This window comes from Ahaetulla prasina, chromosome 2 (genome assembly GCF_028640845.1).
Source record: "Ahaetulla prasina isolate Xishuangbanna chromosome 2, ASM2864084v1, whole genome shotgun sequence".
NCBI lineage: Eukaryota > Metazoa > Chordata > Lepidosauria > Squamata > Colubridae > Ahaetulla > Ahaetulla prasina.
In genome coordinates, this window is record NC_080540.1 from 184,668,136 (window position 1) to 184,692,085 (window position 23,950).

Consider the following 23,950-nt stretch of genomic DNA (forward strand, 5'->3'; position numbering starts at 1 on the left):
TAACGATGGGGTTGCTGGGTCAAGTGCCTGAACTGGTAGTGACAATGTCACCATGGACCAACACAATATAATAGTAGTAATAATGTCTATATAAAACAAACAAGACGAAACAATGATAGAATGGATGTGAGGTTGCCATACAATGTCCTCCACTTTATCCCTATTTTTAGGGCTTTATACGTCAGCAATGAAACACCAACTCTAGTTTTTTTAAAAAAAAGTTTTTTGTTTTTTTTAAACACACATACAAACAAACAGTAGGTTTTTTCTGAACAGAGTATTGGCTGAGTCAAAATTTGTACCGCTTTTAGTTTTCTCCAACACCATTTTATATATTTAACTTTTCGCCATAAAATTCCTTCTCTCTAATTTTTTATTTTATTTTCCTTCTATTTCTTCTAATATATAAACAATATTACCATTCGTTCTAATCTCTAATCTTAATCAATTTTTCTTTTTCCACTCCTCTCTTTACTTTTTTCAAATTGAAACCCTTTAAATTGAAATCAGTCATTTTTCTAAAATCTAAATCTAACTTTAAATTATCTTATTCAAATGTTCTCCCATTACTCCCTTTTCACAATATAATATAATTTCAAATATTTTCATCCCTTTTTTTCATTTCTTTTTTTTATCAGTTTAGCCAAATGGTACAATACTACAATTCACTTATATATATAAATCCAATTTTCCATTCTTTTTTTACGTAATTCCACATATTTTCCCTAGATTCTATTATTCCAGTTATAAATCTTAATTTTCATACACTTTTACCTATATAACCCATTTCTTTCCCTCTTTTCCATTTCTTTTTTATCAGATTAACCAAATAATACAATACTACAATTTACTTAAGTATATAACATTAAAATCATTTAATAAACCCAATTTTCCATTCCTTTTTAAATATATTTTCACATATTTTCCCTAAATACCAATATTCCAGATATAAATCTTGATGTTCATACCCTTTTACATAAACAACTCATTTCTTTCCCTCTTTTCCATTTCTCCCCCCCCGCCATTTATCCAAGTACTGCAGTCAAATATATTATACTATTCACTTTAAAGTCATTCATTTCTATGTCATCCCTCTAATAATTAATTTCAGTTATAGATCTTACTATCTTTTATCCCATCCTCTTATTTTCTTATTTTCTCCTTTTTTTCCTAATTTTAAAAATCCTTACTCTCCTAGTTTGCCCTGTATGTCCAACTACTCTCCTCCTTTTCCCCATTCACCTTTCTTGCTTTACCAGTTAATCCCAGTGTAATAATTTGAATTTTTTATATTTTGTCTCTTCCCGTCTTCTTTTTCTCGTCTCTTTCCAACCCCTCTATTTTTGTCATTGTTAATCCCAATGTAATCTTTAAAGTTTATCTTCATTTCTAACCTTTATCCTTTCCTTTTCTTTCCTTTATTTGTTTCCTTTTTCCCATTAATTTTTTCCTAAATTCTCTTTTTTCATTGTTACTGCCATCATAATCATTTAATTTTTAATAATCAATGTCTTTAGTTTTAATACTACTTTCTTGCTTCTCGTTCCTGGTTTCTTCCACTTGAGTATGTTCCAACACAGTCTCTAGTTCATCCAGTTTAGGTTTTCCTGCATCATTGTAATCATTTCATTTATTTTCAATTTGAATGATATGCGCATTGTTTTAATCATTTCAAGTAGTTCCTGTGTCATTTTGTTGTTTCTTAGTTGTCTTTATTCCAATTTTAAGTTTTGTTATGTTCCACTTTCTTTGAATGTTGAGATCAAACAGTTTAAACAAAAACAAATCCTCCTCAAAAGTAACCATTGTAATGTTTCTTTCCGCCTGTAGATGTCTCTCTCCAATCCACACTTCTAATCAACAAATTAAAAAAAAATCTAATTTATTTATTAAATCCACGTTGCCAATATTTGCCAATTTCGATCTTATTATTATTATTTTAATGTTCCCCAAGTTCCAATTTTAAAATCCAGATTCAAATCCAGTTAACAAAAACTCTGTTGCAGGGTTTTTAATTTTAAACTTTTCTTTGTTCTTCCTTCAATGTTCAAAAGTTTTAGAATGATTTCCAATCCTCTTCACCACTATTTCGGATTTCTTCTTCTAATAATTTAAATATCTCCAGACAAATTCTAAACCAAAACTCAAGTTCCGTTTCGGGCTTTGACACTTTAAACTTCCGCTTTGTTCTCTCTCCATTAACATTCCTCAACGCCCATTAGCTGCTGTTTCTTCACTGGGGCATCTTTTAGCAATTTAAAAATATTTCTTCTTTACTTGTGAGCTGGCCAATCACTCACTCGGTACCTGTACTCCATCCAAATCACTGCTCCTGCTCAAAACTTTAGTCTGGTTGCCCCAGCTTAGTGATGGCTTAGCCGCCAAGTCGAAGAGTTTCCTCCGACCTCCGAGGAACTTCCCTGTTCCTCTTGGTCGTCCAAGGTGCCTCTCTTTCTTCTCCGTCCCTACAGGACAGACCTAGTCCAAAGACCCCCCGACAGTGGTTTGTCAGCCCGGGTTTTCGCAAGGCTCATCAGAGTCTGCTATTCCCCGAATATCGCCATAATGCTTCCGGTCAAATCTCTTCACCAACTCTACTTTTTAAGAGGGGTTGAAACATGCTCTTTCCATTGAGAATGGTTTAACAGAGTTTCCAGGTCTTTTTTTGTAAAAGTGGACTGAAAATACCCTATTTTTGGCATTTTTACAAAAACTGTTAAATATACATTCAATGTGTGAACTATTGGAAAGCAGTAGAAGAATGAAATTTTATATTCATCAACCTTGTGTTGCTAAGTTATTATTCACAAAGTTTTGTGTTCCTCATACCTTTCGTTCCAGAGATAATATAAGAAGCCAAACTTTACCCTTTGTTCGCGCTGCAGCATTTTCGGCCAAATTTGCTCCCAATTATCTAGATGGAGATTGTGCGTGAGAATGTTTTTATTATTTTGTTTAATAGAGCACAAGTTGTACAACATGGCCAAGTTTTGTTTCTCCCAACAAAATATTGTCGGAGATATTATGACTCAAAGTTGCTGAAATCTGAGTCAGGGGTCATACAAATGACTTTATCTCCGCAAGTATTGCATCAACAAACAGAACACTTTACCAATGTTCATTGGGGACGTGTGTGCATGACCGACGCTGAACGCAGATGGGCAGTTTGGGAAAAAGAAGCCTTTGCAGTACGTTGGGCACTCCTCTCCTGGAGACACTTCCTTGAAGGGGCAAAAGAACCTTTCGAGGTATGGACGGACCACAAAAACCTCGAATACTTGAAAAACCCCCGAAAGCTTTCTCCCAAACAAATTTCATCAAAATTTGTGATGGTTGACCTGGGCACTTTCCTGAAATCTGACCACTTGTCTTGGAATGACCCTTTTTGGAATTTTGGAATCATTGCATGATTCACCTTGTACCTGCTTACAGGCAAAGACTTAAAACCACAAAACCAACAATTAAATCAGTGAAGACCTGGACAGAGAAGGCAAAGTTAAAGCTATAGGCCTGCCTTGACTGCACTGATTGGAATGTTTTTGAAGATACCTCTGCAGACCTGGATGAACTCACAGAGACTGTAACATCATACGTCAGCTTCTGTGAAGACCTATGTGAACCCACCAGGAACTTGTGAATTATACAGTAACAACAAACCTTGGTTCACAGCTCAACTTAAGCGGCTACATCATTCCAAAGAGGAAGCCTACAGAAAAGGTGATAAAATGCTATACAATCAGGCCAGAAATGTATTAACAAGGGAGATCAGAGCAGCAAAAAGAAACTACTCTGAAAAGCTAAAGAATCAGTTCTCAACAAAAGAACCAGCAAACATGTGGAAAACTCTTAAAAATATCACCGGCTATGGCAAACCTTCTTCCCAGGCTGAAGGAAATCAGCAACTGGCAGTTGACCTGAATATTTTTACTGCAAGTTTGAAAGGAATTTTTACTGCAAGTTTGAAAGGAAACTACAGCCACCTATCTCCACAACCCCCATCTCAGACACACCAACAGTCAAGCCTCCTACAACTGACCCCATCCCATTGGGTTCACAACCCCTAGTGATCACAGAAAAGGAAGTGCAAGAGGTATTTCACAGACAAAAGCCAGGAAAAGCTCCAGGCCGAGTCAAGATAAGTCCTTCTTGCTTAAAAGTCTGTGCTGACCAATTGGCCCCATCTTCACCTGTTATCTTCGGGTTGTTTTTTTTTATTGAAAAAGTTTTACAAAATTTCCCCCCCCCCTTTTCCCCCACCCCCCCTCCCCCCCGACTTCCCAGAACAAACACAAGGTGTAGTTAAAAATAAACATATGCTAAAAAATTTTCCCTCTCAACTCAATTATACTCCTACAATTCTCATCAGTTCCTAACTTCCCCCAAAACAATCCGAAATAATATATCCTAATCATTCAAAGGCAGTCTGATAACTCTTAGTCTGATACCTACTTTGAATATAGTCAATCCATTTTTTCCATTCCTTTAAGTATCTTTCAAAAGGCTGAGATTTTTGCCATCTCATCCAAATTGGCAACTTTCAATATCCATTCTTCTATTGTAGGTACTTCTTTTTTCTTCCAATATTGTCGCTATCAGTAATCTTGCCGCTGTTTTTAGATTTAAAATCAATTTAGTCTCAATTACTGTACAGTACGTAATAATTCCCAGCAGAAAAAATTGCGGCAGGAACTTTATCTTCTTTTTCAGAACATTTTGTAAAATCCACCAAATTTTTATCCAAAAGGCCTTAATATCCTTACAAGTCCACCAAATATGAAAATATGTAGCGTCATCACAATTACATCTCCAACATTTTGCTTGCATATCTGGATACATACACGATAGTTTCTTAGGATCTAAATGCCATCTATAAAACATTTTATAAAAATTTCCCTTAAATTCTGTGCCTGCGTGAATTTAACATTTCTAACCCAAATTTTTTCCCAAGTTTCCAGTAATATTGGCTCCTGAAAATTTTGTGTCCACTTTATCATACAGTCCTTTACCAAGTCCCTTTCAGAATCTATTTCAAATAATTATCAATATCCCTGTTCAATATATTATCTTTAAGATATAAATTTGTGTAATATTCTAAAAAAGCTTTTTTAATTTTATCCTGTTGATATCTCTCTTTACCTTTATATTCTATTTTTTCTATAGTGTGTTGTTTTTGTTTTTTCCTTAAAATATATGCTAACCACTTACCAGGTCTATTTGCACTACAAAAAGTATTATGTTTGGCATATTGTATATTTGTTGCCACCTGGTCAGCCATTATCATATTAAATTGACTTTGTAATAACTTTATTGCATCTTTAAGTTTTTGATCATGCGGATTATGTATTAATAATTGTTGTTTCTTATAAATTTCCTCTTCTAGATACCTACACTGTCTTTGTTGCTTATTTCTATGTCTATTATTAATATATATTAATATACCTCTCATAAAAGCTTTACTGGCATCCCAAACCATTTCTATCGATGTTTCGTTATTCAAATTATAATCAAAAAATTCTTTCATCTGCTTTTTACATTGATTTACATTATCCTGATATTAAAAAACAAACAAAAAAAAAAAACAAATATCTAAACAAATTTTCATTTAATCTCCATGTTCTTCTGCCTTCTTTTCCATATTGCAATTCCATCCAAACAGGACTATGATCAGACAAATATCTTGGAAATATCTTAGTTTTCTTCACCCTAGAAAGCAAATCATTAGAAGTTAATATAAAATCAATACGTGAGAAGGATAGATGCCTATCAGAGAAAAAAGTATAGTCTCTTTCCTCCAAGTTCCGCAGTCTCCATACATCTCTCAACTCAAAATCTTCTATTATCTCAAAAAAGGATTTAGGCAGCTTTGCATGTGCAGGTATCTTCTTAGAAGAAATTTTCTTATCCTTTCGTGTATCTATTACTCCATTCCAATCTCCTAATATAATACACGATTTATAATCCCATTGAATCAACTTGTCATACAACATTCTGTAAAATTTTTCTTGTTGCTGATTGGGTGCATATATACCAAGCAAAAGGGTCTTTTTTGTTTCTAATACAAATTCAATGGCAATATATCTTCCGTGAGTATCTGCCTCTATTAACTTGGCTGGTATATCTTTTCTCAAATATACCACTAAACCGTTTTTCTTATCCAAAGCTGAGGCAGCAAAATGTTTACCTAATTTTGAGTTTATTAAGTATTTATTATCTGATGATTTAATATGTGTTTCTTGTAGGCAAATCACATCATTTCTAAATTGTTTCAAATAATGACATATATTTCTGCTCTTCTTAGCTGAATTCAAACCATTAACATTCCAAGTCAGAATTTTATTTGCCATTACTGGCCTCCTGAAGCTTTTGAACAATCAGCCGTATCTTCGGCCTTGCTCCTCCCACCGCTTCTGTAGCAGAATCCTGACCTTTACTCTTCGTTCTTGTGGTTGTTCTTTAGATGGTAACATCACTGGGGTCACCTCAGCTTCCACACCCATTTGGGTCTTTTGAATTTTTTGTTCTATTACTTCTATTTCAACTTTCAGCACAGTAGAAAGAAAATCTTTGGCCTTAAGCACAGTATCAATACGATATCTTCTTCCTTGATAATACACTGTCAAACCAACTGGAACTTCCCATCTAAATTGAATCTAGTACTTTTTAAGTTCTTATGTAAAAAATATAAAGTCCTTCCTATCTCTTAACATCTTGGGAGGAATCTCTTTCAAAACCTTCAGCTCCTGGTCTGCTATTTTCAACTTTTTCTGATATGCAACTTGCAAAATCTGATTTCTCACTGTCATTTTCAAAAAGTAAACCACAATGTCTCTAGGAAGTTTCTTCTGCCTAGCAATCCAGGAATTAACTCTGTAAATTTTGTCAATTTGATAGGCAACCTCTTGTGGATCAAATTCAATAAATTCAGCCAGGGCTTCTGATAATTTTTTTTAAAAAATCTTCACCTTTTTCTTCCTGTAATCCCCTAATTCTCAGAGCTCTTTCCATCATTCTATACTGCATCACCACCACTTGATCTTCATTTTTGTCCAATTTTATTTGCATCCCTTCCATCTTATTTTCTAATTGCTGGTTTGACTGGACTATTTCTTGCACTTCCTCCTCCAACCCCTCCAGTCTATTTGGCAAACTTGAAAAGCCATCAAAATATCTTCTCTAATCTTTTTATTATTTTCTTTTATTTCTTCTCTTATTTTTTCATTATTATCCGTAATTTTTTCCATCATCTCCTTAAATCTCTCTTCAGACACTTTTCCTTGCTCTTTAATCAAATCTTCCAAAGCTACTTCAGATCCCCTTCTGCCAGCAGTCTTAGGTGGTTTAGTAGCCATTTCAATTTTTAAAGTCACAAAATTTAAGTTTAAAAACTTCTCTTTTCCCCTTTAAGTATAGGAGAGCTCAGTTTGTTACAATCCACAAGTAGCGTTTCTTAGCTTCTTAGTTACACAGCCTGCTTCCACTTTTGATTCAATTCACTTTCACTTCCTCTCAGACGCCATTTTAAGCAATCAGTTAAAGCGAAAAGGAAAATTTCTCTTTTTAAAAGGTAGAAGTCAGGAAATCAAAAATACTTGCAATCTAATAGTTGTTCACTATTGTTCACTGTTGTAACAGTTGTTCACTGTTCCGTCTGCATATAGAAATCCACAAGGAAAAAAATCAATTAAGCAGAGATGGACACTTTCTTCTTTTCCTGCCTTTTCAGGAGCGCGCTGAAGATCAGAGCTTGGCAGGATTTCAGTGGGACTCAACCCTCCAGAGCTTTGCATAACAAAACAAAGCCCCTGGGGAGATCTACCACTCTCCCACTGCTCTATCCTCTCCATTTCTCCCAGGGAGAGAAATTGAAGCCGGCGAACAGCTGTTCTTCGCTGTTTTCGCCGGCTTTTACAAAATTCAGTGCGGAGCACCTTAATTAGGCGTCCAGCGAAGAAGGTGGCGCCACCGGAAGCCCCCGTATCTTCAATAAATCACTAGAGATGTGCTATATTCCTTCTTGCTTCAAACGCTCTACTATCATCCCAGTGCCAAAGAAGCCCACCATCAAGGAACTGAATGACTACTGACCAGTTGCTCTAACATCTGTAGTCATGAAAACATGAAAGGCTAGTGCTTTCCTACTTGAAAACTATCATGGATCCACTGTTAGTCCCCCTGCAATTTGCATACCGAGCAAATAGATCAACTGATCAAAATAGATCAATAGATGCTGTTAATATGGCTCTGCACTACATCCTACAACATCTTGAATCTCCAAAGACCTATACAAGGGTCCTCTTTGTAGACTTTAGTCCAGCATTCAATACTATCATTCCAGACACTCTTCTAACTAAGCTAAACCATCTACAGGTACCCATCACTAGAGAGGTGCTATGTTCCTTCTTGCTTCTAACGCTCTACTATCATCCCAGTGCCGAAGAAGCCCACCATCAAGGAACTGAATGACTACAGACCAGTTGCTCTAACATCTGTAGTCATGAAAACCTTTGAAAGGCTAGTGCTGTCCCACTTGAAAACTATCATGGATCTGCTGTTAGACCCCTTGCAATTTGCATACCGAGCAAATAGATCAACAGATGATGCTGTTAGTATGGCTCTGCACTACATCCTACAACATCTTGAATCTCCAAAGACCTATTCAAGGGTCCTGTTTGTAGACTTTAGTTCAGCATTCAATATCATCATTGCAGACACTCTTCTAACTAAGGTAAACCAGCTACAGGTACCTGAACAGACTTATAAGTCTTATAAGCTTCCTAACAAACAGGAAGCAGCAGGTGAAGCTAAGCAGAATCACATCAGATACCTGTACAATTAGCACAGGGCCCCCTCAAGGCTGTGTGCTCTCCCCACTTCTCTCTGTATACCAATGACTGCATCTCTAACAATCCATCTGATAAACTACTGAAGTTTGCAGATGACACAATAGTAATTGTCTCATTCGAGACAATGATGAATCCGCATACAGATGGGAGGTTGAACAACTAGCCACATGGTGCGACCGGAACAATCTGGAACTGAACACACTCAAAACCATAGAAATGATGGTAGACTTTAGGAGAAACTCTTCCATACTTCCACCTCTTATAATACTAGACAACACAGTATCAACAGTAGAGGCCTTCAAATTTCTAGGTTCTACCTAGGACTCTAGATCTAAAACGGACAGCTAACATCAAAAATGTCATCAAAAAAGCACAACAAAGAATGTTGTTTCTGCGCCAACTAAGAAAATTCGAACTGCCCAAGGAGCCGCTGATCCAGTTCTACAGAGGAATTATTGAGTCTATCATTTGCACCTCTATAACTGTCTGGTTTGGTTCTGCAACCCAACAAGACATACACAGACTTCAGAGGATAATTAGAACTGCAGAAAAAACAATTGCTACCAATCTGCCTTCCATTGAGGACCTGTATACTGCACAAGTCAAAAAGAGGGCTGTGAAAATATTTGCAGACCCCTCACATCCTGGATATAAACTGTTTCAACTCCTATCCTCAAAACGACGCTACAGAGCACTGCACACTAAAACAATTAGACACAAGAACAGTTTCTTCCCGAACGCCATCACTCTGCTAAACAAATAATTCCCTCAACATTGTCAAGCTATCTACTAAATCTGCACTACTGCAGATTCTCATTGTTCCCATCACCCATCCTTCCACTTATGACTGTAACTTTGTTACTTGTATCCTTACGATTTATATTGATATTGTTTCCTGATTGCTTATTTGTACTCTTTGACTATCATTAAGTGTTGTACCTTAGAATTCTTGATGAAAATATCTTTTCTTTTATGTACACTGAGTATATGCATCAAGACAAATTCCTTGTGTGTCTAATCACACTTGGCCAATAAAAAATTCTTTTCTATTTTGCTCTAAAAGACCCATTACGGCTTACTTTTGGGGATGTGTTATTTTTTCCATCTACAGGAGGCAGCAAGCTCGGGGGCTGATGGGAGTGAGAGTGTTGCTACCGCCGGGCCATCCCTCTCCATCCCGTCTGCCCGCAGCCACAATAGGCCAAGCTCTCAGCATGACCTGGCCTCTGCCCGTTGGCCTTGCTGCTGGTAAGACAGTTCTTAGCTGCTGGCCGCCAAGCAGCTTTGCGTGCTATTGATGGCCTCGCAGGGGCTCTTTGCCTTCCTAGCAGTGCTGGCTGTCCTGCTGGGCTGCTTCTACCTGGTGCGGGGGGAGTTGGCCTACTTCTACGATTTCTGGAGTACACCCCCACCACCAGTGGAGCCATGCTGCCTTGCCCACAACCATCTTTGGGCTGCTGAGTGCCGGCCTGCACGCCTACTCAGTGCTACGGGTGCTGGGCTACAGGCTGAGCTGGGCGCTCTTCAGGCCTTGGCTGTGGTGGGCGCTGCATCTCTTGTTCTGGTTGTGTGAGGTGGGCATGGGGCTGCCCCTGGTTGCCTTCAATCTCTACCTCACCTGCAGCCACCTCGCCTTCCGGCTGGCCCGCCAAACCCCGTGTCAGGCTACCTCTGACTATAATTAGGAAAGAATTCACCTTGACTTCATTTGGAATAAAGAAAAGTACTTTTACTATTTACAGTCTTGATAGCAGCTAGTAAAGTTGGATCTGAGACAAAATATGGCTAACATATCATATCCCCCCAATTGTCCCTCCTCCTCCAGGAGGTCAGGCTGGTCTGGTCCAATGCCAGCTCCTTCTCGGCCCCTCGTGGTAATCTTCTTCCACAGGTCTCTAGTTGTCAGTCATCTTAGGAATGCAGTGTCTGTTAGAAAAAACCCGCGCTGATAACACTCAGTCGTTAATCCCCCCTCCCACACTGTTATGTCAGCCGACACTCTTAATAGGCTCCTTTCCCTTACCCCGTACGGTGGTATGATACATCCCATTACCTTAATAGTTTTATAATACAGAAATAAACATTTCACATTCTATCTACTGATATAATCATTCAAAAGTATACGAAGATTGGAGTGGAGGCTGACATTCGGCCCTCCTGCAACAAGGACGTCAGTCCTAGAAAGAAAAAAGAGAAGTTAGGGTTTGTCAGGATATTTTTTATAGAATTGTGCTATCTTTTCCGAAGCACGAACATCTTCTTTGTTCACCCATTCAGCTTGGGATAACGGGAAGTGTTTCCAAGCAATAAGATATTGAATTTTATTTCTATGTTTTCTTGAATCCAAAATTTCTTTTATTTCAAAGTGTTGTTCGCCCTCTATGAGAATTGGTATAGGAGGGGGTGTATGGTTAGGACGGAAAGTAGATGTGTGTTCAGGTTTCAGCAAGCTCACATGGAAAACGGGGTGAATTCTCCTAAGTGTTTTTGGTAAATCTAGTTGTACTGTCATGGTTGATGATTTTACTATGGGAAAGGTCCCACATATTTGGGTCCAAGTTTCTTAGATTTCTGAGTGGTTTGAAGATATTTGGTGGAAAGATAAACCTTATCGCCCACTTGATATTTGTTCTCAGGGGACCTTTTTTTATCTGCTTGTTTTTTATGCGCACGGTGAGCGTCGTCGATCGCCTTGCGAGTCATTTTCCATGTGCTTTGTATTTGATCTATCCATTCTGACAAAGAGGAAACAGTAGTTTCTTCCTTTGGGAGTTCCGAGATAGGAACAAAATCTTGACCTGAAGCTATTTTAAAGGGAGTAAATCCCGTGCTACTATGAATTGAGTTGTTGTAGGCAACTTCAGCAAAAGGTAAGAGGTCTGCCCAATTGTCTTGCTGGTAGTTAACATAACATCGTAGATATTGTTCTAGTACAGAGTTCGAACGTTCACAGCTTCCATTAGTTTGGGGATGATGGGAGGAGCTTAATCCTTGGCGGAGCCAATGAGTCGTAAAAATTCTTTCCAAAATTGAGAAGTGAATTGAACTCCTCGATCTGAAATGATGCGATCAGGAACTCCGTGGAGTCTATAAATATGTTGTACAAACAACTTTGCTAGAGTCTTTGAGGAGGGTATTTTTGAACATGGAATAAAATGGACTTGTTTGGAGAAAAGGTCAGTCACAACCCATATAACAGTATTGCCTGAACTTTCAGGTAATTCCACTATGAAATCCATGGATATTTCTTTCCATGGGGTTCCTGGCCTGGCTACCGTTTGAAGTAGTCCAGGAGGTTTTCCCGGAGGCCTTTTGGATGATGCTAAATAGGGCAACTTGCTACATATGCTTGAATGTCTTTTTTAAGACTTGGCCACCAAAATTGTCTTTTAAGAAGATGCAAAGTTTTCACAAATCCAAAATGTCCTGCCATTTTGGCATCATGGCATCGTTGTAGGATGGTTTCTCTGAGTGATAGAGGAACATACAGTTTTGTTCCAATCCAAGCTAGTCCATCACGGAGTGTGCATTCATGGGAATGCGCTAAGTACCAGTCATCGGTGTTTAAAGCTTCTTTAAACGACTTGGTCAGTTCATCTGGGAGTGAGGGTTCAGCTTTGGAGTGGCTTCTAGTTATTGCTGGGGCTGCCAACTGTTGCACAGGAAGTATTGGTGAACCACCTTGGAGCGAGTGCAATTGTATTGGGGCAAACGTGAGAGAGCATCCGCTAAGAAGTTTTTCCCTCCAGGAATGTAATGTAAAGTGAAATTAAAGCGGTTAAAATATTGAGCCCAGCGGGCTTGTTTAGGTGAAAGTTTTCTAGGAGTCTTTAGGGCTTCTTGATTTTTGTGATCAGTCCAAACTTCAAAAGGATGATTTGAACCCTCTAAGAATTGTCTCCACGTCAGAGAGCCCAATGAACTGCAAATGCTTCCTTTTCCCAAATAGCCCATCGTCTTTCAGTTTCAGTCAATTTTCGAGAAGTGAAAGCACAGGGTTGTAGTTTACCATCAGCATTGTTTTGGAGCAAAACGGCTCCGACTGCTACATCACTGGCATCAGCTTGTATTACAAAAGGAACATCCATGTCAGGGTGTTTTAAAATAGGTTCGTGACAAAGAGTCGTTTCAATTTTTCAAATGCTGCCTGACATTCCATTGTCCATTCGAGAGGTAATGATGGTTTGGGTTTCGTGTCTCCTTTAGTTTTCAAGAGGTTGGTGATTGGTAAAGCAATTTGAGCAAAGGAGGGGATGAATTGACGATAGAAATTTGCGAATCCTAAAAAACTTTGGAGTTGCTTGCGTGTGCGTGGGGGGGCCCATTCCAAGACAGCTTTCACTTTTTCTGGATCCATTTCTAACCCATCAGCTGAAATGCGATACCCTAAGTAGTCTATTTTGGTTTGATGGAAATCACATTTGGATAGCTTGCAATATAGTTCTGCAGATAATAACTTTTTGAGAACAGCTCTTACTAGTTTAATATGTTCTTCCATTGTTTCTGTATAGATAAGTATGTCGTCAAGGTAGACAAGAACTCCTTTGAACAAATGCTGATGGAGTATTTCATTTATTAGTTGCATAAAAACTGCGGGCGCCCCCTGCAGTCCAAAGGGCAGTACTCGAAACTGGAAACATCCTAGTGGACAGTTGAAAGCGGTTTTCCATTCATCCCCCTCTTTTATACGAACTCTGTAGTAGGCTTCTCGCAGGTCCAGTTTGGTGAAGAATTTTCCCTTCGCTAAATGTGCTAACATATCTTTCATGAGTGGCATGGGGTATATGTTTTCAAGACACGCGTTTAAATTCCTATAGTCAACTATAAGACGAAAGGAGCCATCTTTCTTTTCCCGGAACATCACTGGCGCAGCCACGCGAGGTCTAGCCGGTTGGATAAAACCCCGCTCTAGGTTTTTGTCTATGAATTTGCGTAGCTCACCCAATTCTTTTTGGGTCATGGGATAAGCTTTTGGTTTTGGAAGCTTTACCCCCGGAAGGATGTCTATGGCACAGTCAATAGGCCTATGGGGAGGAAGTACGTCTGATGCTTTCTCACTAAAGACTTCTCGCAAGTCCCAGTATTCCTTGGGTATCCTCTCCTCCCCGTCTATCCGTTCGATCATTGCCCCCAACGTATCCTGGTGCATGGCCACGGTAGATCCCTTCTTGGGTTCCCCCTTTTTCCCTTTTAATGTTTTGGAGCGGAAACGTAGGACTCCCGTTCTCCAGTTAATATGGGGGTTCCATTTCCGCAACCATGACAGGCCTAGCAACAGGGGTTGGTCCATTCCTGGGGCTACTATGAAGTTCAGAATTTCGCGGTGGTCTCCCATTATCATTTCTATGGGTTCTGTTACGAAATGGGCGGGTCCTCCCCCTGCCACAGAGCCATCCAACTGGGCAAACGTTATGGGCCTACTTAGGGTTCTCAATCTTAGTTCCATTTTTTCTACTAGTTCGGGACTGACCATGCATCTAGTACATCCAGAATCAAGTAGTGCTAGCAGTTCCCCCTTATTACCCGAAGAGGGTACATGTAGATTGACTGGAATGTTCAAGGGGCCCCGTGCCCAACTCACCAGAAGGTCTTCATCGGACTCTGATGTGGTTTTGCTGTCGTCAGTATCGGTCGACGCTTCGCCATCCTCCTTGATGGGCGTGCCCTTCTTGGCAACGCCCTCCCCCACTTTTGCTGGTTTACGCGCCTTAGCCGCTGGTTTCACTGGTTCCTTTTCACCATCAGAGGTCGTGCTTGGTATCAACTTAACCCTACAGTCGGCTGCTTGGTGGCCTTCTTTTCCACATCTGTAGCACGCAGACGAACGTGGTCTTCCTCCCTCCAATCTAGGGACGTCCCTATAGGTGCCTCCTGGAGAACGGCCAAGGGATGGCCCTCCAGTGCGCTGTCTTCTGCCACGGTCCTTCACTAGTTTGATTTCCATCTCTGCTGCCAGGGTGTACCAGCCATACAGCGTAGTTGGAGAGGCTCGTGCTCGACACAGTTCGTAGAGATCTCCATTCAGACCATCTTTGAAAATGTCCACAAGGGTCACCTCCGACCACCCTCTCATCAAGGGAACTAAATCACTGAACTCCTGGTTATAATCAGCCACCGGTCTCCTCCCTTGCCTGATGGTTTTCATTCGACCTTTGGCCTTTTGCTCTGCCAGGGGGTCCTCAAACCTCCTCCTCAGTGCAGTCATAAAATGCTCGTAGTTTTGCAGTAAGGGGGAGTGGTTGGTATATAACGACACATACCACGCAGCTGCTCTTCCGGTCAAATTGTGGGTCACAGCTCTCACTTGTGCTGCCTGTGACCAATAATCTTCCCCCCAGTCTATCATGTGGTCATTCACTTTCGCCAGGAACAGTCCCAACTCCTTCGCATTTCCATCAAATTTCTCTGATATGGGGGGAATTTTTGGCTTTTTCCTTCCCCTGCGCAGCCTTGCTTGATCAGCAGGTGGCGCGCGACCCCCATCCAATTCAGCTTCCTCTGGGGAGAGGGTTCCCGGCTCTGGCTCTTCAGAAATCTCACCGCCCTGGGAATCACCTCTAGCTGGCCCCTTTGTCTTATCTTCCTCCTCTTCTCCCTCCCACCTGGAGGACCGAATAGGGGATTCATACCTTTGGCGAGCTGCTTGTCTTATTTTCACCTCACGGAAAAGACGAAATGCTTCCTCCAACTGGCGTTTGTCTCTTATCTCTCTCTCTTCCTGCCAATCCGAAAGTCTCACCGTCTTTTTTTCCCCCCTTTTTGTTTCTCCAGACTGAGGCTCTTCGGTACTTGGTTTCCACCTTTCCTCTTCCAGCTTTAATTGCTCAATCCACCGAGCTCTGCAATCTTCCAGCTCAGGGTTAAAAGTGTCAGCAAAAATTCCTCCGGACGCCTCCCCCAGCTCAGTCAGCAGCTGGCCTTCCATCACATTTGGGTTTTCTCCCCCCCCGGTATTGCGATTGCAATCCTGGTTGGTAGACATGATTTGAGATCCAACTTAATGTCAGGCTACCTCCGACTATAATTAGGAAAGAATTCACCTTGACTTCATTTGGAATAAAGAAAAGTACTTTTACTATTTACAGTCTTGATAGCAGATAGTAAAGTTGGATCTGAGACAAAATATGGCTAACATATCATATCCCCCCAATTGTCCCTCCTCCTCCAGGAGGTCAGGCTGGTCTGGTCCAATGCCAGCTCCTTCTCGGCCCCTCGTGGTAATCTTCTTCCACAGGTCTCTAGTTGTCAGTCATCTTAGGAATGCAGTGTCTGTTAGAAAAAACCCGCGCTGATAACACTCAGTCGTTAATCCCCCCTCCCACACTGTTATGTCAGCCGACACTCTTAATAGGCTCCTTTCCCTTACCCCGTACGGTGGTATGATACATCCCATTACCTTAATAGTTTTATAATACAGAAATAAACATTTCACATTCTATCTACTGATATAATCATTCAAAAGTATACGAAGATTGGAGTGGAGGCTGACACCCCGGCTGCTACCCAGCAGCTTCCAGTACCTCCCGCTGCAGCTCCCCACGCACCCCACAGGCCAGGTGAAGGGCCGCTCCCCTGCCTGCCTTTGGCAGGTGTCTGGCAGGCAGAGGGAGGAGCGCCACTCCCCCACCACCTGCCTTACCTCACCTTGCGGCAGCCCTCCGTAGGGGCTGGGTGGAAGGAAAGGCGGCGGCAAAAGCTGGCTGTAGAGCAGCCACAGGTAAGGTAGAGGCTGAAGGTGGCCAGAGGAAGCCCATTCTAACAGCCAGCATGAGAGCTGAAGCACCCATCAGGGCCAGGGTCCAAAGAGTGTCGGCCTCAGCGCATAGCCCAGTGCCGAGTAGACATGCCTACTGGCGCTCAGCAGCCTGAAGGCAGCAGGCGGGTTGGCGTGGGTGGCACGACAGCCACTGGTGAAGGGTTTCTGACAGGCTGGCAGCAGGGGAGGGCACTCTAGAAATCGTAGATCTGGGCCAACTCACCCTGCGCAGGCAGGAGCAGCCCAGCAGGGCAGCCAAGAGCAGCACTGCCAAGAAGGTGAAGAGCCCCCATGAGGCCAGCAGAAGCATGGGTATTCACTTGTGCTAGGTGCTGCAAGAGATCAGCAAGCATGTGAAAAGCGAAAAATTGGACTCGCACACCATCCCTTGCCCTGCAGAAGGCAGCATAACATAGAGAAGAGCCACCCTCCTTTAAGGAAAGAGCCGGGAGGCCTTTCAATAGCAGTTCAAGCCAGGTGTTATTCAGAACACGTCCTAGCGGGTTTTGGAAGGGAGAAAGAGCCTCTCTACATTTCACCACCTTCCGCAATGCAAAGGCAGCAGGCAAGTTCCACTTTTCACTTTCGACATGCTCACCAATCATTTGCAGCAACTGGGACGACTGCAGGAGCACCGACAGCAGGCGGAGGCACGGGGCTGCCAACTCTTATGTCTAGCAGTCACTGCAAGCACATTTCAGACAGCCATGAATTCATCCAGTTCTCAGTCCCTCCCAAGCCACCGACAGGGAAGAACCTTCAACCAGAACAGCCTGATGCAATTTAATGATTTTAATTTACAAATAGAAAACCTGGTTAGTAATACTATGGTGGTACTTCTCTTCTTCCTTGGCCTTTTTTTCTTTTCCTTGTCATCTTTCCTCTACTTCTTACTCTCTTCCTTCTGCAGCCCCTCCTTCTCAGCATCTTTGTTGCCAATTTTGTTGATGAGGTTGTGAAGCGCTACCATCGAATGGATCAGATGAGGCAGGGGGCGAGGCAGGGGTGGTGCCGCCATACTGCAGCTCCCCCACGCGCCGTACTGGCTACACCCACCCCGCTCCCCCCAGGGCTGAGTCTCTTAACTAGGGCTTAATGGGTAGGGCAGGGGTCTGCAACCTTAAAACACTCAAAGAGCCATTTGGACCTGCTTCCCACATAAAACACCAGGAGCCAATAATTTAACAATTGGTGTGACTGGGTGGTTGCGGCCAACTCAATGTCACTTAGTTCCACCCAGTCACATGACACAAAACCCTAGGCATGCCTACCCAGCAGATCATTAAGGCAGAGAAATGGTTGTTAAATTATTTGCCACACCCAGCCACAACTCACCCATCACCTCTTGCCACACCTGGCCTCAGGTGTTCACCTTTCTCTCTCTCTCTCTCTCTCTCTCTCTCTCTCTCTCTCCTCTCCTGTTTCTCTTTCCCTCTTTCTGTCTCTCCCTCCCTCCCTCTCTCTCTCTCTGTATCTGTATCTCTCTCTCTCTTGGAAAGCCGAGGCTGGGCCGACCTGGTAAGGTCTCCTTGGGGCTCTTCGTTACTCGCACTCGCTCCTCAGCCAGCCCAGATTTCTTTCTTGGCAACTTTTTGGAAATCTGGGCTGGCTGAGGAGCGAGTGCAAGTTATGGTGGAGGCTTCCCTGAAGATGACCATCATCCTCTTTCTCCTCACGCGATACTGTGGCCAGCTAAGGCAGGGGCCAGGAGGGCACGCACAAGCAGGGAGACCCTCTTCAAGTGAACAGCCGGGCTCAGCCAAAGCACAGCAAAGGCAGGCAGGTCTGGCAGGTTGACTAGCTGATGGGCATCTTTGGTGAGGGTTCCTGCTTTCTCCGAGCCAGACCCCCAGGGTGGACATCCAAGGTTCAGTGGGACCAGCCCCCTTTTTCTGCTGCCCTGAGCTTTACTCCTCTAGTGGAGTGGTGCCACATCCAGAGTTGATTGAAAAGCATCCTCTGGGCGGCAAAAGCCCCCCACGCAAGGTTTAAAGCTGCGGCTTAGCACTGCGGATCCTTCCCACTTTTCGTCATCTCCTCCTCCCAGATCCCATTCAAACCCCGCCAGCTCTCATGTTAGTGAGGCCGGCATTGGCCGTGGCTCAGCCAGACAGTGTCTCTGGGCGGAGAACAGGTTGGATGTTTGCCCGAGTGGCCGAGGCACGCTCAGCACCTCAGAAGAAGTGACCATGAAACCCAGCAAGAGATGGGATCCATCCGCTTTTCCATCCCCTGCTGTCGCCCTTACCTTCTCAGGTGAGGCGAGGAGTGACGGGGAGGGGAGGGACCAGCCAGTGGTGGGATCAGCTGATTCACCAAACTGCAGAAATTTACCAGTTTGGCAGGGAGCCACAGCAGAGCGATCAAAGAGCCACATGTGGCTCCAGAGCTGTGTGTTGCCAACCCCTGGGTAGGCCTTTGGGGTAGGGCTTCTATTAGGCACATTCTAACAAATCATGCTAGGGCTTATTTTCTGGTTGGGTCTTATTTTCAGGGAAACATGGTATGAGAGGGATCTCTCTATATCATAGTTCATAGTAGGTGACCTAAAGTTGAGGTTGTTTGTAAGTAACAATTCCAATATCACATGAATATCAAGATGTGATGTCATTGTTTTAAGGATGCTAATGAGTTGCAGACAATAGGAACTTTTTTTCTATAATAAAAATAAAAAATGTATAAATAACTTATTTTAAAAATAATTTCACAGGTTATTTTAAATTTTCCTCTTTAAAACATTTATCTCAATTATGCTGACTTCTCAAGATAATGAGATTGAACTGTAAGATCTATTCCATACATTTACATGTAAAAGCATATCATCTTGAAAGCAAAGATATCTTGATATCAATCTATTATATTGTAGTGGTTTGTATATTTGGCTTTGAAATAATCATTTTTTTCTTTAGTTTCTTTTCTTTTTTTCTTTAGTTTTTTTTCTTTTAGTTTAAAAAAATAATTATTTTTTTCTTTCTCAATGCCTCATTACAGAAAGAGGCATTGAGACTTATGATGTCTGTTCTCAATCTTACCAGTTCCTGTTTATGGTGGAATGATCTAAGACTTCATTTGAAGGTTGATTCTAGAGACAGGCAGTCTAAAAAAATTGGAGGAACTTAATGTTGTTAACTCTTTTCCAGACTTTCCATTGTAACTACCCTCGAAAAACATCATTCACAAAGTTGGATCCCAGCTGTACTATTGGGTTCTATGTACGTCACAGAATGGAATTTGAACATCTCTGCTTAGACTTAACTCGGGTGAGGAATTATATCTTTCTGGGTTCACTTGCAAGTTATTCTCTGAATTACAGCATGTTTACTCTGGATTAAATAGAGAACTTGACAGAAATTTGGGGAAACAAATGCAAAGTGTTTATTTGCAGAATTTGAAACTGTGAAAACTTGGGATGAGTTTTTAAAGAGGCTTGTGTTTTAAAGCAGTGGTCACCAACTGATGGTCCGTGAGAAAATTGTGGTGGTCTGCGGCATACCTGGGTGGAGGAGCTGCTCCGGGATGAGCAATGGCCAGTCCTGTGACTAGAGTTCTGGAATATGGGATTGGCCAGGCAGCTCATAGTGGGGCTTGGTTAGTCGTAAAGGGAGGTTTGTGCAACTTGCAACTTTGCAGCGTAGCCCTTGCTGGCTGGAATGAGGTAATGGTGCAAGGGGGGTGGGTGGCAGTGGAGGCGGGCCGAAGCACCAGGTGGCGGGAACCCTGGGCTGTTTCTTCCCGCTGCTGTACCTTCCTGTCATCTGAACCCACCAGTGGCTGTCCCCGCCCCTCACCCTCCCTTCCCAGTCACTCCTCGCCTGGCAAGGTAAGGGGAGGGGGGATGGAGATTCGCTCCATATTCCAAAGTGGAAGCGAAGCTTCGTCTCTTGCTGGATCTCATCAGCCCTTGTTGGTGCTCCGTGCACCTCGGTCTCTTGGGGAGATGCTTGACTTCCTCTCAGCCCCAAGACACTGGCTGGCCCATGAGATGAGAAAGAGAATGAGAGAGGGTGGAGAAAGAGAGAGAGAGAATGAGAGAGAGAAAGAGAGGGTGGAGAGAGAGAATGAAAGGGGAGAGAGAATGAGGGGAGAGAAAGAATGAGAGAAAGAGACAAAGAGAGAATCAGAGAGAGAGAATGAAAGAGAGAATCAGAAAGAGAGAGAGAATGAGAGAGAATGAGAATGAGATAGAGAGAGAAAGAGACAGAATAAAAGAATGAGAGAGAATGAGAAAGAATGGGGGAGAGAAAAAAAGAGACAGAATGAGAGAGAGAATGAGAAAGAGAGAAAGAGACAGAATGAGAAACAGAGAAACAGAACGAAAGAAAGAGACAGAATGAAAGAGAGAAAGAGAGAGAAAGAGAGGGAATCAGAGAGAATGAATGGGAGAGGGGGAGAGAGAGAGAATGAGAGAGAAAGAGTGAGAGAGAGAGAGAGAGGAGGGAGAGGGCCTGAAGGACCCCATCCCATCACTGGGAATCCAGGCGCTTCAGCAAGCAGCGCACTGGATTCGTATTAGTGGTCCGCAGGATTTAAAATTATGAACTTGGTGGTCCCTGAGGTCCAAAAGGTTGGGGTCCTGTTTTAAAGGAAGGTACTAGCATTTTACCCACTATGTTTAAGATTCTTCAGACCTAGAAAACTGGAAGCTTCCATCATAAATTGTGAGTTCTGTGTAATTATTACAAGCCATTATAAAAGGACTGCTCCTCCAGTCAGAAATGGAGCAAAATCCAGGCCTAATAAAAATTAAGGCCAAGCCAACTTGTCTGAATTTTATTAAAGTAAATGGATTGTGCCAGTTCATTATTCTTCATTCCCACTGCAGATCCTAAACTATGCAGCTGTCAAAGAAAAATATCCCATGTTCTCGATTGTGGAGGGCTGCGCTCAGGAATATGGTTTGGAGGAGATGTGTGACCACTTTGCCCAGCAAACCATGCAAGTCCAACGACATAGTAAACGGGACAGAATAAAGAAGCCCTCAGCTGAGGAATTTGTTGTCTTATGATTGCTGGCTAGGCAGACCCACCATCTCAAACTTATTTTTTATTTATGTAGAGAATGTAGGCTTGAAATAGCGCTGCATTTCTTAAGTCCAAAAAAGAAATCTGAAACAAAGCAGTTGTCTTTGCTTCTCTGACCTGTAGTACCTCAGCTGTTCCTTATAAAGGACACTGCAAAAAAAAACACAATCTAATAAACCCATACACGGACCTATTCTCACCTTTTGTTAGGCGCTAACAGAAGGTCGTGACACTGGAATAAAGCTGCTGAATGTAAAAAAAGGACATTTAGTACTAAAATGACAGCCTTGACCTTTTTTTTAGTAGAAAGGAAACAGTCAGATGAGGATTATTAAGGAGACTGTCGGTTAGCTTCAGATTTGTCTTTCCTACTGACACTGAGCACCCGCCTGAAAACAAGAGCTTCCTTTTCATCAGCTCTGGACTTGTTTCATAGGCCCTTAAAAAGAAGGAAGAAAAGGAATAGTCTCTTTTTAAGTTGCATTTTTGTGCATATGGAGGGAAGACCCTGTATTAATGTCAGTTTAAAGACTGAGGATTTCTTCAAACAGCCATTCATTGAGCAACTGAATTGGGGAAAACAAGACAAGTATAAAACAGAGTGGCTGGTAATACCTTTATTGGCTTGAATAAACAATATAGTCATAACATAAATAAAAACTGAAGGGCTTACTCTCCCATGGAGGAGAAATATTGCAAGTAGAAATCAGGTAAAATTAATATATCTGGTAGAGTCAGCCTCTCAGAGCCTTGCACATTGGTTGGGTGTTCTATTACAAAAAGCTATTGGTCACCACCATTGGTTCACTTACGCTAGGTATGTTTCAGTTCTCTCCACCTTCATTCACCCAGTACTGTTTTCAGAGCTATTTCTCTTCCTCATGACACTTTTCCACTTGCAAGTAGATTAACAGTTTTGGCGGTTGGACATTTTATATGCCTTCTGCCTTTTATAAATAATGGTTTTTCTTAATTTAGGTGTGGGTGCAGGAACAGGAAGTCAAACTTGTCCTGTAATATGCAGTTGGCACTTTACAAGTTTACTGCAAAGAGATTCCTCCCTTCAGAGGCAACACTCCCACTTTTAGACAATAAATGTTCTCTGAAAATTTGCAAGTTACCTGTGTCTGTATCTGGGAACTAATGCTGTGGTTTTTTCTACAATAATTAGTTTGATAAATGGTCACACCATTTATTCAAGGTATTCCATAAATACATGAGGAATTAGTTCATGTATTTATCAGAAATGTCCACAAAAGCATGTTCTGCACCGGACTCTGTTATAGAAGAAAATTCTCACGCTAAGATACTCTAGGATCAGTGGTGGGATTCAAGTAATTTAACAACCGGTTCTCTGCCCTAATGATTTCTTCCAACAACCAGTTCACCAAACTGCTCAGAAAGTTAACAACCGGTTCTCCCGAAGTGGTGCGAACTGGCTGAATCACACCACTGTCTAGGATACTGTAGTTAACAAGTTGCAGTTAGAACCAATCATTTTTAGAATGGTGTTTTGTTGTTGAGTCAATAAGTCGTACCTGATCTGCCACAACCTTATGGACCAGAACTCACCAAGCTCCCCTGTCCTTCACTGTCTCCCAGAATCTGCCCAAACTCATTCCCACCACATCAATGACACTATCTGCTCATCCTCTGCCATCCCCTTCCCCTTTTGTCTTCAGTCTTTACCAATATCAGAGTATTTTCCAATGAGTCCTCTCTTCTCAAATAATTCAAAGTATTTGAATTTCAGCTTCAGTATCTGTCCTTCCAAAGAACAGTCATGATTGATTTCCTTTAAGATTGATTGATTTGATCTCCTTGCAGTTCAAGAGACTCTCAAGAGTCTTCTCTAACACCACAATTAAAGGTAAAGGTAAAGGTAAAGGTTCCCCTCGCACATACGTGCTAGTCGTTGCCGACTCTAGGGGGCGGTGCTCATCTCCGTTTCAAAGCCGAAGAGCCAGCGCTGTCCGAAGACATCTCCATGGTCATGTGGCCGGCATGACTCAATGCCAAAGGCGCACGGAACGCTGTTACCTTCCCACCAAAGGTAGTCCCTATTTTTTCTACTTGCATTTTTATGTGCTTTCGAAACTGCTAGGTTGGCAGAAGCTGGGACAAGTAACGGGAGCTCACCCCGTTACACAGCAGCACTAGGGATTCAAACCGCTGAGCTGCCGACCTTTCGATCAAAAAGCTCAACGTCCTAGCCCGAGCCACCGCGTCCCTAACACCACAATTAAAAAGCATCAATTCTTTAGTGCTTAGCCTTCCTTATGGTCCAACTCTCACATCCATACATTACTGGGAAAATCATAATTTTGTCT

General features: G+C 42.0%; 1 protein-coding gene across 5 annotated transcripts in view; it reads left to right on the top strand.

Annotated features, from left to right (window-relative positions):
* ATG4D (autophagy related 4D cysteine peptidase) overlaps window positions 1-22,732 on the top strand; it is a 90,058-nt gene extending 67,326 nt beyond the window's left edge. For all 5 annotated transcript variants that reach the window (XM_058168463.1, XM_058168462.1, XM_058168467.1 and 2 more), the window contains 2 exons: window positions 19,740-19,859; window positions 21,422-22,732. In XM_058168463.1, the coding sequence (XP_058024446.1) occupies window positions 19,740-19,859; window positions 21,422-21,604 (303 nt within the window). In that variant the 3' untranslated portion in view covers window positions 21,605-22,732. The remainder of the gene's footprint in view (window positions 1-19,739; window positions 19,860-21,421) is intronic.
* Window positions 22,733-23,950: the final 1,218 nt, after the last annotated feature.